At 38.5% G+C, this 16,932-nt stretch overlaps 3 protein-coding genes across 4 annotated transcripts; 1 reads left to right on the forward strand and 2 right to left on the reverse strand.

Annotated features, from left to right (window-relative positions):
- Positions 1–695: 695 nt before the first annotated feature.
- Positions 696–3,579, reverse strand: LOC117618678 (ribulose bisphosphate carboxylase/oxygenase activase, chloroplastic). Of its 2 annotated transcripts, none has more exons than XM_034348355.1 (7): positions 3,408–3,579; positions 2,737–3,053; positions 2,540–2,645; positions 2,347–2,432; positions 1,537–2,009; positions 1,150–1,431; positions 696–1,003 (listed from the first exon to the last, which is right to left on the reverse strand). In XM_034348355.1, exons 1-7 carry the CDS (start codon positions 3,450–3,452, stop codon positions 888–890), a joined length of 1,425 nt encoding a protein of 474 aa, XP_034204246.1. In that variant the 5' UTR covers positions 3,453–3,579; the 3' UTR covers positions 696–887. The 2 variants fall into 2 exon arrangements, with proteins under 2 accessions (XP_034204246.1, XP_034204247.1); XM_034348356.1 differs by having other exon boundaries at positions 1,113–1,431.
- A 6,345-nt stretch (positions 3,580–9,924) lies between these two features.
- LOC117618376 (LOB domain-containing protein 33-like) lies at positions 9,925–10,685 on the forward strand. The gene is made up of 2 exons (XM_034347958.1): positions 9,925–10,203; positions 10,293–10,685. Exons 1-2 carry the CDS (start codon positions 9,925–9,927, stop codon positions 10,683–10,685), a joined length of 672 nt encoding a protein of 223 aa, XP_034203849.1.
- A 3,369-nt stretch (positions 10,686–14,054) lies between these two features.
- Positions 14,055–16,857, reverse strand: LOC117619426 (AT-hook motif nuclear-localized protein 15-like). Its single transcript, XM_034349379.1, has one exon. The coding sequence runs from the start codon at positions 15,430–15,432 to the stop codon at positions 14,455–14,457; it is 978 nt and encodes a 325-aa protein (XP_034205270.1). The 5' UTR covers positions 15,433–16,857; the 3' UTR covers positions 14,055–14,454.
- Positions 16,858–16,932: the final 75 nt, after the last annotated feature.

The raw sequence follows: 16,932 nt of genomic DNA on the forward strand, positions 1-16,932 counted from the left end.
TAACAAAAGATATCCTGAAACTATCTAAATAAGAAAATAACAATATATTATGAAATAACTAATTAAATAGTAAATACATATCTTGATCCACCCCTATACTCCTGCACCAATAAATGATAACCTAAACTCACATACACAACTAAAATATTATGAGAATTTGAACATAAATTATGAAGAAACCTCCAACATTTAACAGTATTCTGTTGTTTATTTTGTTTGTGGGAGATTTTTGGTCTCCCACACCACTAAAGTTAGAACCTTTTATTGCAATAAAATAATTTGTTGCTGCGTGAGATGTAATTTACGAGGTCAAAGACCACTGCAAACTGCTCGTTGTTGTACCTTTGTGACATGTGGCATTGGCATTGTTTGACAAAGACACAATTGCCGAAGTGTTGACTTATTTAGGATTCATCAATTTGATTTCAAAGATATTTACCACGTGAAATACGCAACTCATTAAAAACACATAAAACATATCTCAATCTAGAAAGTCCGGTTACAAGATCAAGATCAAGATCAATATTTTATTTTATAATTTTATATCCTATATATGTATAGCTTTGCAGGTTATAAATCGCATGGCCTGATATTTATGATTTTCCCATGTTGAATGTAAAGATACAGAAAACTTCCATGAGGGACAAGAATAAAAGATAGAACAGAACATGAGGAACTGAACTAACTGAAAGAACTGATGGGGAAGAACAAAAGCACCTACTGATGACATTGAATAGTGTACATTATAACACAAAATTACATGACACCAATCCAACAAAAGGAAGACAGCAACATAGTTATTGTTTCACAACATCCTTAAAAAAAAAAAAAAAAAAAAGGTGCTTCCCTCCTTCCTCCCCCAATACCCTAAATTAAGAAGCAAGAACTTAAAATGTGTACAGGCAGCTGCCATCGTCACTCCTAGCAGTTGGGTCAAAGTTTTCTGCAGTTCGATCAGTACAACCTTCAGGAACTGGAAGGTTAACTTGTTGGGCTGCTTTGCCTGCGCCAACACAACCAAATAAGCTTCAGTAAATTTTCTGTTTTTGTTTTTTGTGAAGCCTAAATACAAATTCATTTTATGACTTTTCTAAATTAAGCTGGATGCAAACCTCCCCACAGGCCTCTTATAAGATCAAGGGATCTAACCGTAGAAATTTCCACTATCAATAGCATCTGAGTTGGCATCACCAAGAGCAGCCTCGCTCAAATACTTATCAGCCAATTGGACTCTCTTCACATTCTCTTGCTCTTGGACGAGCATGTTTCCATACTCAAGCAGCTTCTCGATTGTCATCTTAGGCTGCTCGAAAGTCGGGGGCCCTTCCTTTGAGTTCACAAGCCTCTTCCCAACGCCGTCAACCCCAACCCCTGTAATCCACTTCCTCACTTCATCGTCATAGACTCGGGCCCTCAGTGCACCAAAGAAATCTGCAAAACCATGACACATAACCAAATATTATCATTGTATGCAATTTCTTATAACATAACATGTCAGACTGTCTGATAAGAAAAGAGAAGGGGACTAAAACTTACCAATGGATTGGCCAGGGAAGGTGTCAACAAGCTTGACAATGTCTTCCTTAGCAACATTGTCACTCCTGAAGATACCAATGCAGACACCAATACGATCTTCGCGGGTAGGCGCCCAGTAGAACTTCTCCATACGCCCGTCACGGATGAGAGGAGCATACAATGTTGAGAAATCATTACCGGTGACAATGATGGGGACACGGGGGTTCTCCTCCTTGTTGTACATACCGGGGAGCTGGACATTTGTTGGGTTGTCAGCAATGTTCATGAGGGTGGCATTCACCATTTGGTTGTTCACAGTGTACTGTGTGGTTCCACCAAGCCGACCAGCTCCTGCATCAAGATCGTTGATGAAGAGTGCGCACATTTTACCCTTCCTGATTATGTCAGCTGCTTCACGGTACCTTTGCCTGATCAGCTTCGCGGGTTCTCCTGCGTTTCCACTTTCCAATTCTCCGGCACTCATCATGATGGGGCTGAAAAAATGATCATCGTTAAAGGCTAGTTTCAGTAAGAAGCAGAACATAGCCTGACTAAGTGACCATAAACTAGTAACATAGAATCTTAATTAATTAATTTATTTTTGTTACAAAGGAGCTTAAGGCCTAGGAAAAAGAAAAGCTAGAGTCGAACTTTGGCCTCGAGTGTGAGGGTAAATACTAGCTACTTGCAAGCGACTCATAGAAAAATCATAGATTTCAGTCTCACCCAAAAATAAAAGTTAAGGAAATTCCTCTAGTGAGACTGAGACATGCAATAAGAACAGAACAGAACAGAACAGAACATGTATGGAAAGCATGCAATTGGACTGACCTGATTCCCATCTTGGCAAAGACAAGCTCGCACTGGAAAGATTTACCCTGACCTTTGCCTCCCCAGATACCAAGGATGAGAGGAACCTGCAACAAAATCAAGAGATGATTTTTAAGTTGATTAGCTGCAATATAATTATGGAAGAAACTCAAAATTAATAATATAGTGAATTAGAGCAGTATGAGCATAATACTTTGATGTTAGGCAGGGTCATGAAGTTCTTGGTGATGTGGACAACAAGCTTGTCCATAAAAGCAGGAGCAATGTAAAACCCATCCATGTTGTTGTCCAAGTTGTACCTAAATTAAGCACAGGCTCTCATTAACAAAGTACTATTAACAAATAATCTTTCATAATTAAAGAACTAATTGTGATCATATTTGAACTTACTGGCGAAGCCCGGTACTGATGTATTCATAAGAACTCATGACGGCGAAGTGAGTTCCAGCATCTTGGGGTGCTTGGAAGAGAGAGTCGACCATGCCCTTTCCTCTTGTGATGTCTTGTTGGTCATCTGAGGTGTCAAAGGCAAGGCCTCTCCATTTGTCCTTGTCGGTCTGCTTATCTTCGTCCACCTCTGCTACAATCCTGAAGCTCCCAGATGAAACCTTGGAGTTGGTGAATCTTGAGTTCACTTTCTTCAAGCTGCTGCCCAAGAAGGTTGAGCTTGGAACTGAAGCGCTGCTGCTAGAGCCATTTAGGCTCAGCTGCATGCATTAAAAGTGCAACAATTGTTAATTATGAATTTATGATCACCTTCCAAACAAACAAACCCATGTTTAATTCTTTCCCTTAGTTAATTATTAGAATTTGAACCATTATGCATCATATTAAATCTTATCTAAATGTGTCGTCTAAATTTAAAGTATGACAATATGTAGGCAATATGATCGCAACATAAGTCTTAAGTCTAAGAAGAGAACATTATTCTACGAATCTAATTAAAACATATGTACCATGCAGACACATGTTAGTATTTTTTTAGCTTCCTTTTAACTGGCACTAAGTTTGCATACACACTGATAAGTGAAGGCATAAACGAAGTGGGAACGACATAGTACCGGTGCCCTGTTGACAGCTCCAATGGTTGAGACAGCAGTAGCCATTGATCTCCGGGGTGAGGGGATTGGACGGTTGTGATCTAATGTGGGGTGAAAGAGAGGAGAGGCACTGTTACTGCCCTGTTTGCCTGCAAGCAAAATATGGAGAGTGGTGTTTTGAGCGGAAAAGAAATGAGAACTGGTTTGGACTTATAGTACTTGCTTTGAGTGTACAGAAATTGGTATCCTGAGGATTGGGTTCTTTGAAAGGTTTTAGACCATAGAATCAAGATTGCTTTGCTGCCACGTGGCAAACAGAGAGTGCATGGAACTCCGTCCCTTGTTGGTCCTTGAGGTCAGTGTTCAAGCTCTCTTCTTCTCCACAAAAAAATTAGGGAAAGTAGTAACCACAGAATTTGAGACTAGAAGACGACCCATGTCTTTTATTATGTTATTTTTTGTTTTTTTCCAAGGAAGATGCATGGGAGATGGAGATTGACAGAATTTGAGATGAGGTGAATAAACTGTTTGTGGCTAGCAACAATTTTCATGACCATTTTTTTAAAATTCTTTTGGTTTTGTACAAAAATTTGAGCAAAATGTTTGCGCTATGGTAGAGAGGTCCAACATGCATTCGATCATATCAGATCAGAATAGTGCTAGGGGACGAACTTCAATCAATTTTCAACAACAATTCTATAGTGAGGGCCTTATATATGGCCCTTAGGTGAGACTCTATATCTTAATCGTTGGATCAAATTAACTAGCCTAATCAAACGGTTAAGAAGTAGACCTAAGGGCCATATATAAGGCCTTTACTATAGAATGACTCAAATTTTCAATGTAAGGGAGAATATGCAAAATCAGTCGAGTCCAAGGCCCAAATTCGGAGCATACTAGGCTACCCTTTCACATTTCAAAACACTTTAGCCTTGGCCCAAGATATCTACATACTTACAATCTACCAAGTGTTTGACTATGATTCATTTTATAGTGAGGGCCTCATCTAAGGGCCTTATAAGGTCCTCACACTCTCACTATAGAATTATACATTTAGCCAAACCTAAATCCCATGAAAGTATATGGGATTATTGATTAAATTTGACTTCTGCTCAGAATAACTAATCAACATGACACAACATGACATGAGTCACACAACACAACTCGATTGCATCAATCGAACTCTTGTTTAGTTTCATTCTAATTTTAGTTAGTCCTACATGTCTCATTTAGTGAATCAACTTGGATAATACTGGATTGGACTTTAAGTATTGGACATGATTGACTAGTTAGGACTTGGGTTTTGTGTCTTGTCCTATTGAGATTCATGTCTCAGCTAAGGACAGTTTGGCCTAATTACTTAGGACACTAATCAAGTAGATGAGTCTAGTCCACAATCTTTATTAATATACCGAACTAAATGAAGTCACTTTTTTTGTTTGTGCCAATGTTAGGAAGGAGAATGCAAATTTTCTCACACACACTATCAAAGTGTCATTGGGGTTTGAATCTGAGATCACTGGTGTGCAAGTCAAGACCAATTTTCACTAAGTTAGACCAGTTGACAACTAGTTGAAGTAACTTAGAATAATCTTATATTGATTTCAACAACAAAAAAACCAAGAACAAGAATAGAATTCAATGCATGACATCTTTGGGTGGCAAGCCATACAACATCAAACATGATGAGGGAAAATGATAGACGTGCAGAAATTGTTCTCCGGTTTGTGAAGTTATTCACTACTATTCTCTCTTTTTGTCCATACGACAGACAATACAATTTGGGAAAGTCTCAATGGCACTGGTAATATACCACAATGGTCGACACCCAAAGAAAAGTAGAAACAATGGCAATTTCACCACTGTCATTTCATATCTTGTCCTGCTGCTGAATATGGAGGACAAGATAAGAAAGAAAGCATAGCAAAATTAGCATATATATATATGTATGTATATATGCTTCCATTGATTCTTTTAACTTTGAGCTTTTCTTTCTTATGATTAAATTCTCAAACTCTCAGAAATCAGGAGTGTCCTGTTCAGCAAGAAATCAGTAACTTGGAGACATGATTGCAATTTTAGATGGTAATTAAAATGTGATTAATTACTTGAGTTGATGACAGCTCAAGTTTTTTCCAAGAACATCTGGAAAAGGACTCACATGCATACAGCCTTATCTATAGCCAGAAAGCGTGGGGCATTAGGCACATAAGCACAAACAAAGACCAATGTGAGAGCTAAGCTAAGAGCAAGCCTAGGCACTGCAGGTGGTAAAAATGCATAATTGATCCATGATAGAGAAAGACACTTTCATCTTTAAAGCATCTTTTAAGTACCCAAAGTTGACCACACAAAAAAATAAAAATAAAAATAAAAATCTTTTAAGTACCCCAAAAAATAAATAAATAAATAAAAAGAAGAAGAAGCAAAAACTGAAGAGGTAACAGCAATAAAATTGGAAATTTATAAAAAAAAAAAAATAAAAAAAAAAAAAGCATCTGCAGATGGATAAAAATGCATAATTAAACCATGATAGAGAAAGACACTTTCATCGTTACACTCGAAATCCGAAAAGACCCAACCCCACCATCCCCCTAACATTCCTTTCTCATGCATCTACTTCACTTTAAGCCAAAGTTCTCACAGTTGTGAAATGACTTAAAGTAGAAGTTCATTTTGCTGCAAATGGCATTTTGTCTCCCTAACTCTCTCTCTTCCATTAGCCCAAGTATGCTTTTTAAGTCCTAGAGCCCTGAAGCATGCATATAGGCTTAAGGCAGCAGTAGAAGTTTAAGAAATTACAACTTTTTCTAGATAAGCTACTGGTTAATCTCCTGTTTCTTGGGCTTTGGGGGCATTGGCAGCTTGCTGTTTCAGAGCTTTTTGTGGTGTTCCAAAGACAAGAACAGTCCTCTTAGCACCGACTCTTAATTAAGTGGCCAACAGCCAACCTGATAATGTAGGATTAAAATATGGACATGGAGACTTAAGGCATGCATTATGGATTAAAAATAAGCTTAATAATGGAGAATTGGTAACATACAGACAAACAGACGCCATGAGTCACAGGCTATTATCCAATCCTAAGCTATGAAGCTAGCATTAATAAGACAATGTGAAAATTTAGTCTCATTTGTTAAGAAAAAGAAAGTATGACATAGCCGAAATCCACCAACCCATCATTTGATTTTGACTCAAGGTATATAATAACTTGCTACAAGTTTCTCATAAGCTCCTCATGCACTGGCTCGTCGACTTGTCGAATAGCTGCCCCAGTAAGTGGAGTTAGAGGAGAATTCTATGGCCTGCTATACCAGAGTAGTTCAGTTCAATATTTGTAGCCCTTACAACTTGACTAAGCTAATTTGTTGATTTAATTAATGGTGTGTTTACTAATCTGTAATCGAAATTAAAATAAGGAGTTGGACTTCAATTACAGATTACTCATGTGTTTACTTCACATCAAGGAATGAAGATGTATGTAGGGCTCACATACTCCTAGAGAACAAACCCATCAGTAATTCATATCTTTCTACCTATTATATCCTCACCTGCCCCAATTCCAAATAGTTTAGTAAACAACTTCAATGAAATCCGAATTCTAACTCCTCCTCAATTCAATTTCTCCTCACCCGATTACGTAGTAAACATGCCAAGTTGAGTTGGGTCATTGATGCAGGAGCATAGGGGGTGGATCAAGACACATACAACCATTTAATTTGTTATTTCATGAGATATTGTTATTTTCTTATTTAGGTAGTTTTAGGATATCTTTTATTATTTATGTGTGATTTTATAATTACTTAGTTTACTTTTGGACCAAGTAGCCTTGGTGCCCAAGTCTTGTAAAGCCTATAAATAAGGCTAATGTAATAGTTGTAGGGAAGTTTTTTTGTTGATGATTAATGAAATAGTTTATTTGTGGCATGGATTTGCTACGATATATGTGAGTTTGCACTATCCCTAGATTTCGGTGTTCGTATATGTGGTTGGTGACTTGTGTCTTGACCTCGATCCCCATCAATTGGTATTAGAGTCACAGCTCAAGATTCGCATTCTCGAGGAGGTTTTTGGATGGAGGGTCGTGTTGACAACTACAACGACATAGAGGAAATTAGGAGGATGCTACGGCAACTTATGGAACACATCACTTGCATTGAAGCTCGAACTCGGATAGGTAGGAGTTATGATGGAGAGGGATGCGTAAACCCTTATCTGAACCGAGTAGCTTGCATCGACACTCTAATCAGTGGAAGTCTCGACGGGGAGTACAAGGGAGATAGCCCTTTTCATTGTTGCACTCCACTGTGTGAGTCAAGTGAAGAGGGGCACGATGGTTCTCATTGTGTCTTTGAAGGTACAACAGGAATTTGTAATTTTGGTGCATATTGTTCTTTGTCAAAATTATTAAATTTAGATTTACCTCCAATATTTGATTGTTGTTTAGAAGACAATTGTGAAATTTGTTTTGGGGTTCAGAAAACTTCTGAAAAAGTATTTGGTGAGAGTAAACAAGTTGAATCTAATGTAATCTTGAAGGCACTCGACCTAAAGGAAGTTGGGTATGCACTCTTGAAGCAACACAATCAAGACACATTTAAAGGAAAGATTGTTGAGAACTCAGTTGATCTTGTCAATTTAATGACATTTAGATTGACGACTCTTTGGGTTGAGAGATTGATTACAAAATTGGAATTGTTCTAAAAAGGTCAAATATTCTAAATATCTTTTTATTTTGGAAGGAATGTTTCAATTGAGTCTAAAAGATCCATAACTAATATGAAACAATTAAAGATTCTATTCGAATTTTCCTCAATCAAAGGCTTGAATTCGATGATGAATTATTTCCAACTAGGGGAATCTGATGCATGAGCACAAGGGGTAGATCAAGAGAGATATTCACCATTTAATTAGTTATTTTATGAGATATTGTTATTTTCTTATTTAGGTAGTTTTAGGATATCTTTTATTATTTATGTGTAATTTTATAATTAATTAGTTTACTTTTGGACCATGTAGCATCGGTGCCCGAGTCTTGTAAAGCCGTATAAATAAGGGTAATGTAATAGTTTGAGGGATTTTTGTTGATGATTATTGAAATTGTTTATTTGTGGCATGGATTTGCTCCGATGTATGTGAGTTTGCACTAGCCCTAGATTTTGGTGTTCGTGTATGTAGTTGGTGATTCATGTTCTGACCCCAATCTGTCACATCCCGGGATCAATTCAACCGTAGCACGATATTGTCCGCTTTGGGCCCCCCCTCTCTGGCCCTCACGGTTTTGTTTTTGGGAGTTCACGAGCAACTTCCCAGTAGGTCACCCATCCTGGGATTGCTCTAGCCCCCAATTCGCTTAACTTCGAAGTTCCTACGACTCCGAAGCCAGTGAGCTCCCAAAAGGCCTCGTGCTAGATGGATACGGGTGTGCATATATAAGGCACATCACCCCCTCTCCGTTGGTTGATGTGGGATCTTATATAATCCAAATCAGTTATGCTCATACAGAAACCAGATTAATTGGTATGTCTCCAGAAGCCATAATCAGCAAATTTTATCCAATCGACCAGTTAAATGACAGGTAGCATGACAAACAGTAACAATTGAAGTTGCTTGGAGATCCAACCGAGTTGTCATTACTGACATGGAAAAGAAGGCTGGAGAAAAGACGTCAAATTTGACGCCAACATACTAAGGCGTTATTTCCTTGTTTTGAATTTTTTATTTTCATTGGCCCCACTTAGCTTTAATTACTATTACTATTTGTTGTCTTTGATTAGTGCCATTGGAAATTTTTTTTTGTAAAATTCTTTTGGTCCCACCAGCTTTTATTGTTTTTTAAACTCATTCAAAAATAATAGTATTTTTTTAACATTTTGGATCCTGTATAGAGTTATACAATATGCCAAATAACCATATCAGCCATCATATTCAAATTAAGTGTTTTATATTTGACATTTCCATTGAATATGCTCTAACCTGTCATCTTGGTGTATATTAATTCTCATTGAGTCTAAAAAGTGAAAGACCCTCTCTCATACTTTCTCTCATTAGTGTTCCTTTGGGCAAGATATACTTTTTATTTATATGAGAAATAAAGTGAGATAAGGCATTCCATATAATGAGAAAGAAAAGTATAACCATTGTACTTGCCTCCACTAGATATTCAAGCATAATATGTACTAATTAAAGCAATGATCTCTCATTTTTAGAGCCCAACTTATGAGGATAATGATTAGGTCTTCCATCAAATACTCTCATTCTTCAAGATTCTTTAAGAATAAAGACCTTTAGAGGCATTAATCAATAGGAAACGTTTACCCAATTTGTGATTGATGATGCACCCCATAAAGGAGACCCAAAAGAACAATACTTTTCATAAAGTGAGAATGTCCTCTGTACAAAACAAAAGGAATACTTCTAACCCTTTTAAGTGATGGCTATAAAGACTAAATCTGAACTTTGGATATGAACCAGTCAAATTATAGTACCACCTGAAGAAAATCCTGGACACAGAGATTAGTACTAAAATTTTAGGACTATGACAGGATTCGGCTCTTCATGTGGAGCATGCAAGTTCCTGAGGAGAAAATGCACAGGTGAATGTGTGTTTGCTCCTTACTTCTGCTATGACCAAGCTGCAGACCATTTTGCAGCAGTGCACAAGGTGTTTGGTGCAAGCAATGTGTCCAAGCTGCTGTTACACTTACCGGTACAAAATCGAAGTGATGCTGCTATCACCATGTCTTATGAAGCACTAGCTCGAATGCGCGACCCTGTGTATGGATGTTTCTCACAAATCTTTGCACTCCAACAACAGGTTCCCATGCTGCTAACCACTCCAGCTTCTCACTTATACCTGTCATATCAAATTTCATGCACCATTTATTGTTTGATCTTACCTTGCAGGTTGTCTACTTACAAGAGGAGATCGAAACTCTCGGGAACCAAATGGTTAATTTTGCAACTGGCCATTCAAGTAACTCATTCAGTGAGCTACAAGTATTTTCACAACATGATGCTGTTGAGACACAATATCTTCAGAGTCTATTACCAGAACCGCTACTACTTCCCGTTATGGAAAATGCAACTGCCAACCAGGCATTTAACAGTCAGATGGATATACAGATGCTTCCTTTGCATGAATGGGAAGAAGTAAACCTATTTGGTGATCAGTCTGTGCCTGATCCTTTAGAGAGATTTCTTGAAGGTCCCCAAGAGAACTTGGGACATAATCCATGGTTGAATGAGACTGCCAACACCAGGAACTATAATAAAGGTTCTAGTTGGGATTTATATTAGCTTTCAAAAGAAAAAGCAGGAGCTAGTCCAATGTCAGAAATCCATGGGTCTAGGAGAGGACAAATTTTGTACTGGCCTAGAAGCCCTGATTTTGCAATCTGGTCAAATGGCCAAAGTTTGTGAGTCTTTTCTTTCTTTTGGTTTTCTTCATCCGTTCAGCTTGTCAAAGTTGTTGGATTTGGTAGTTTTTCTGTGAATATGCTCCTTCTATATCAGGTAAGCATCCTTCTATTTATGGTATATATCTTGCCTTTTTTTTTTTTTTGTTGTTGTGTTTTTTTGGTTCCGCAATTGTTGGTAGATCGTATTTCGACAAAACCCTTTTCCTGGATCATATTAGACATGAACCCTTTATTCTGCTTTATACAACAACGCCAACCCTTGTGGTCATTGCAGAGTGTTTGATTAACGCTGCGTTTGATAATACTCATTGCTCATGATGACACTGTTAAAAGTGCTTTTAAATAACTAAAAGCACTTTTTAAAGCAATAATAGTAATAATAATAATAATAATAATAATAATGTTTGATTAGTACAGATCAAAAGTGTTGTAATAATAAGCATTAAGCACCGAGTACTATTAGATGTGGGTGTTGAAGCCACCAGCCGTGGCAGCCACACTCTGGTTAGGAGAACCGCCAAGCTCGTCTGAAACTGGAAGACCCATAAAACAAGAAACTAAGAGCATCTCTAAAGGAGATGTTAAATTCAAGGATTAGAAAAATAAATTGAGACTCACTTCAACGGAAATGTTAAATCATACATAGAATAACATCTCTCTCTTACTGTTATTTTTGGCTATTTGACCTGGTGATGTCATTTCACTATTTTATTATTATTTTTCAATTAATGTGCTTAAATTGTTGTAAACTAATAAAAATAATATTTAATAAAATAATATTTAATTTGACATGTCAAGTAAAATGTAAAACTTCATTATATATTAAATTGCAACATAAGTCATCAAATTCAAATTTAATGTCCAGTATTTGCCACATAAATCATACATATTTTTTTCTCTCTTAAAAAAATAATCAAATACACCATACATTCTATGTTCTTTGTTTTCTGAAATTTCCTTTCTCAGTAGGTTCTCTTTTCTTTTTTACTCTTTGAAGGATAGGCTTTGTTAATTTACTACTTTGATATTGATAATTTTTTATTTATTTGTACAAACGATTTTCTACTTTAAACTAATCTAAACTAGATAAAGGATGATTTGAACTTAGGCGCATAATGGAAAACACATCCACTCTAACGGACATGGCTAAGCCGATGTCGATGATTTGTAGGATTGAGCCCTTCTTATCCTCCTCCATTTATATTGCTTATCTTCCATCCGTGGAACTTTTTTAACGCAGTAAATAACATTCCTAGGCCTGCAATGGGACCTAATCTGTACGGACCAAGTCTACTTGAGACACGTAGAAAGACTGGGCTGTCTAAGACGAAAGATCAGAAGGAAAATACTATTGTTCTTTTTCTTATCCCACCTAAACTGGTTTAGCCCAAACGGGTCCAACTTCGCTTCACTTCTCAAAGCTCCTGGGACCCAGCCCTGTTTGCACACAAAAGTCTTGGCCAACCATAACACTTTTTTTTTTTGGTAAGGCGGCAAGAATTTCAAGAATTTATATAAACTCATAAACAATATAAAAGTTGGCAAGACCCAGAAGCTTAAGATCATTCAAGTAGCTTGGCAGAAAAGAAATGGACACCAGTTTAGAGCAATCTGTGTAACTATCAGACAAGAATCAGACAATGGTTTTATCTGTTTTTCCTGTAGACTCAACCAACTATTCCAAATGGTCACACAAACCTAACAAAATATATGAGGAAATGGAACATCGTTGTCTTGGTGCAAAAAGGTTGGAAGATAATGGCAAATAGTTCAAGGTTTTCATTCAATGAAGTAGTTTGAAACTCTTTCTCACAACAACTCATCAATCATGTTCTTACACTTGGATTTATTTTTCATCATCTCAAGTTCCGTCAATTAAATTCATGCCAATCAGTGAAAGAACAATAACATCTTGGGTAGCAGAAGTCAAAAGACATCCAACCAAACCATTTAAAGATAATAAATAACCACTTCTTGGCCTATCTGTAACTTTTCAATATCAGTTACCAACTTGGAAAACCAAACCACCCTTGACCAAACTTGCGGGGAAAAAATACCTCAAAATTCTATGTCACTCTTCCATAATAAAGCAAACTATATCTGTAAATGATATCATGCATATGACAAATCTAATAAATTTCCCCCAGTTTGCCAACTTCTATATAAGCATTACAAGGTTAAACAAATGATTATAGATTTTCTGGAAGAAGAAAAAAATTATAATTAAAATGGCACATATGTAATTAAAATGCACATCTATCCAAGGTTTGAACATAGGTTAGTAATTATTTGTATGCTTGCATATGAGGGGAAATTAATTCCAATTAACTACTTGATGACCTAAAAGAATGAAGTCTTGCTACAATACCTTCAGCTATTTCTTCACATCTTCACAACTTGTTCAAAGTTAAATAAGTGTGAAAGAAAGGAGAGTACCAACAATAAAAGGTCTAAATCTACACTCAACACATAACCATCTAAAATATTTGCATATCCAAGTTTCTTGTTACTCTTCAACAACTTGACAATTACTGTAAAAAGAAGGGAAAAACATGAACTTATGTTCAAGTAATTTGAACACTAAGAATCTGTGATCTCTAACCTCCAACACAGCAAAGTGTCTCAGTGATCACCATTGGTCAAAAAGCCACTAGTTAAATACAATTAATTGACAGACCATTGGTTCCCTCCTGCTTGATTCTAGAAGACTCGGGAGATATTGCCACCATCTTTGGCTTCCAATAAGAAGCAAGACAAAGTGTGTTTAATTAGGGAATAATCAATGATGTAAGTTTGGGGCTACCACAGTAAGAATTTGATTCCAAAGACAAGTAATGGAAGATGAGAGAAGATGGGAGAGGGTTCCTAAACAGTTGTCTGTGACCAAATGGCAATTCTCTACACTTGGGTCAAATCTGTTGACCCGTCAAATCATAATGCCATAGAAACCCTAAAGCCCCGGCAAGCATAAAGCATATCCATAACAACTTGCTCTCTTACGGCAACTATCCAAATCATCCATAATGATCATGTCAGACCATGCACTTAACCTGCAATTCAACTTGCATCTAACTATGCATGAGACGAGACCTATTTCCGGCAAGATGCAGATGAATCAACCCCACCAGGTGACAACTCAAATGAAGATAAGATATACATAATAATTTCTAAAGTTGGAGATACAAATACATGACAATATGCTTTCTAGGCATCATTGTTGTTCTTGTTATATTATTGAATGCAAAGATAAAATATTTGGAAGGCTTACCAAAAAGGAAGAATTTCACAAACAGTTTGCCATGAAATTTCAATAGCTCCAATCCAAACCCCCATTTCTGCACTATTTGCTTCTTTGCCTACACCATCATTAATGTATTCTTCCACAAGAAGATTAAACGAAAGGAACAAAGGTAACATCCATGATGATCCACCAGTTTTGAAACATAGCTACTCAAGAAAACCTAACAAGAAGCTAAAAACATTGAGATTCAGTGATTCACAAGCAAAAGATAATAAACAAAATAGTCCTACCTTGCTTGTTATGCCTACAAAAAGCTGCCAAAACATTTTGCACAAAAACACCAAAAAAATAAAAAGAAAAAAAAAAGAGAGTCAGTGATGAAACCAAGCACCCTAAACCCTTTCTCTCAATACGATGGAGGAGGGGGTCTGGGAGGAGGAGGACCCCAAAACACATCAGGAGGCATCTGACCATTTGGAAGCAAATTTGGAGGCAAATTATAAATGGCCATTGAACTAGTATGTTCCACCAAACCTTGAGAACCTGAATTCCCTCCAGTCCCTGCCGAATTCACACCTGATTGTTGCTGCTGCTGCTGTTGTTGCTGCACCTGCATCCCTCCTTCTCCAGCTTGCTCATCCTCAAGCGGCAATCTCTCGTAAGTTGCGTTTGTAAATGTCGCCGCAATGACCATCACAGGGCCTGAAGCCACCAATGCCCCCATCACAGTCCCGCCCACCACCTGCCCCTGTCCACCGGCCAAGTACACGGTCAGCCCGGTCGCCCCGGGCGGGGAGGGAGAGGGCAGGAAGGCACCCGACAACGACAAAATCTCGAACCTCCCGTGCAGTGTGATCACTCCACTTGGTGCTGCAGGATGTCGTAGAGTTACATTGGCGACAATGCCGCTTCCGCTCAGAACCGAAACCCCTCTATGCCGCCTTTGGGCAAAGGTGGCAATGCTATCCACAATGTCGCTGCCGCTGCTGATTTCCAGGACGTGGCTCCGGAGCGCGTTGGGGCTCTCTTTGGTGATGATTATTGGCGGTTTGGGCTTGTTTTTCGACCCGGGAGGTCTGCCACGCGGTCTCCGGTTGCTGCTTCCCGGCTCGAGGCTGTCGTGGCTACCGCTGCCAGTGTTGGGGTCCTGATTATCAGCTTCGAGATCGTTGTTGTCCCGACCGTCTTCGTGGTGTTCGTCGTTTTGCTTGTTAGGGGTGGTTGTTGGGTTGCTGGTGCTGCTGTTAGTGGGAGTGTTGGTGGTGTTGTGGTCGTCGAGCTGTTCTTCTGTGTTTCTGAGGTGAAGAGATGGAGGAGTTGAGGAGATTGAGTCCACATGCCCTCCTCCCATGGCTACATTTCCAGCCCACCATCGATTCGCCATGGATTTCTAAATCTCAGAAAGGAGAAAACCCAAAACTCCAAATCCAAATCCAAGCAAGAAAGGAAACAAATCCCAGAGAGAACCAAACAAAGCTCCTGTCTTTACACTCTTTCTGTTTTTGGTTGGTTTGAATTGGATAACGACAAGCACCGAGCTAGCTAATTAAGGAAGGCAAAAGATCAAATCTTTAGCCTCGCTTATTACACCTCTCTCTCTCTCTCTCTCTCTCTCTCTCTCTCTCTCTCTCCTTCTTGTTCTTTGTTTGGTTGCTGTTGCTGTAGAGCAGTGTAGCGTCTTAGATTGAGATTTCCCTGATAAGTAATATAAGAAAAACAATCCTCAAATCCAACAGATACAATCCAAAACCTCACCCAAAACCTCACCCAAACCCACCTAGCCAAATCTATCTCTCTTTCCCCTTGTTGTTTTCCTGCATGAAAACCCTAACAACATTCAACTTTTCCAAATCCCAGAATCAGATCCACCCAACAACATTTAAAATCCAACTACCCAAAACCCACTTCTTTAAACCAAATAACAGTCACCGACGATCTAACCTCAACGCTCTTCAAAAACCCCCAGTCAGAAAGTAGAAAAAGATTCACCTATTTTAGCTGACAACACCATCGTCCATGTCTGCTAGCTACTATATATACACATATATGTATATATAATATACGTGTATATTAGGTAGGTACTACAACCACAAAGACCAAAGTGCATGCCTTGTGTTGTTGTGTTTCTTCTCTGTGGTAAGGTAAGCCTCAAGCAAGCAGCTTCCTTAGACCTCGGTTGCTTTCAATAGTGGAGAATCTCTGGTTGGTTAGTACGAGCAAACTAACCCAAGATTGTGCTTGTGTAGTAGGGGCCTGCCTCCTCCGTATTTTGAGCATTGAAGCCTCTCTCTCTCTTCTGCTGCTGCAAAGTCTGAACCTTTTTACCATTTCTGGGGTTGCGGGGCGTACGTTAAGTGTCCCAACGCTCCCTGGCGTACGATAACACTTCCTGCAGCATCACTCACTGTACCTATATCTATCTAATAAATCTCCGTAAGCAAAAGAAAAAGAAAAAGAAAAAGAAAAAGAAAAAAAGGCGGTTTTGCAGAGCCTGGTTTTCTCTTGTCTCTGGTAAACGGTGTTTGGTTCCTGTACAAGTTCCGAGCTCCAAGTTGAGTGAGTTTCTACACTCCACACTCTCACTCTTCATTATCCATGTAGACTCGCCAACCGCAACGAACCAACCATGAGGAAAAAACAGTGTCTTGAATTCGTGAAATTACTGAAGTGCCCTTTTTGGGTGACGTGTGGGGTTGTGATTTGACTAGATGGACTGCATTGGTGGTGGAAAGGTACAGGGGATGTGTGCAAGGAAGCTTAAGAGTTGGACTTTATCTTTTTTGCTCTCTACACAGAGAGAGAGAGAGAGAGAGAGAGAGAGAAGGGGAGAGGTGTGGGTGTGGGGTAACGTGCGCATGGAGTAGTGGGAACACGTCACTGTCTG

The sequence above is a fragment of the Prunus dulcis genome, chromosome 2 (genome assembly GCF_902201215.1).
Source record: "Prunus dulcis chromosome 2, ALMONDv2, whole genome shotgun sequence".
NCBI lineage: Eukaryota > Viridiplantae > Streptophyta > Magnoliopsida > Rosales > Rosaceae > Prunus > Prunus dulcis.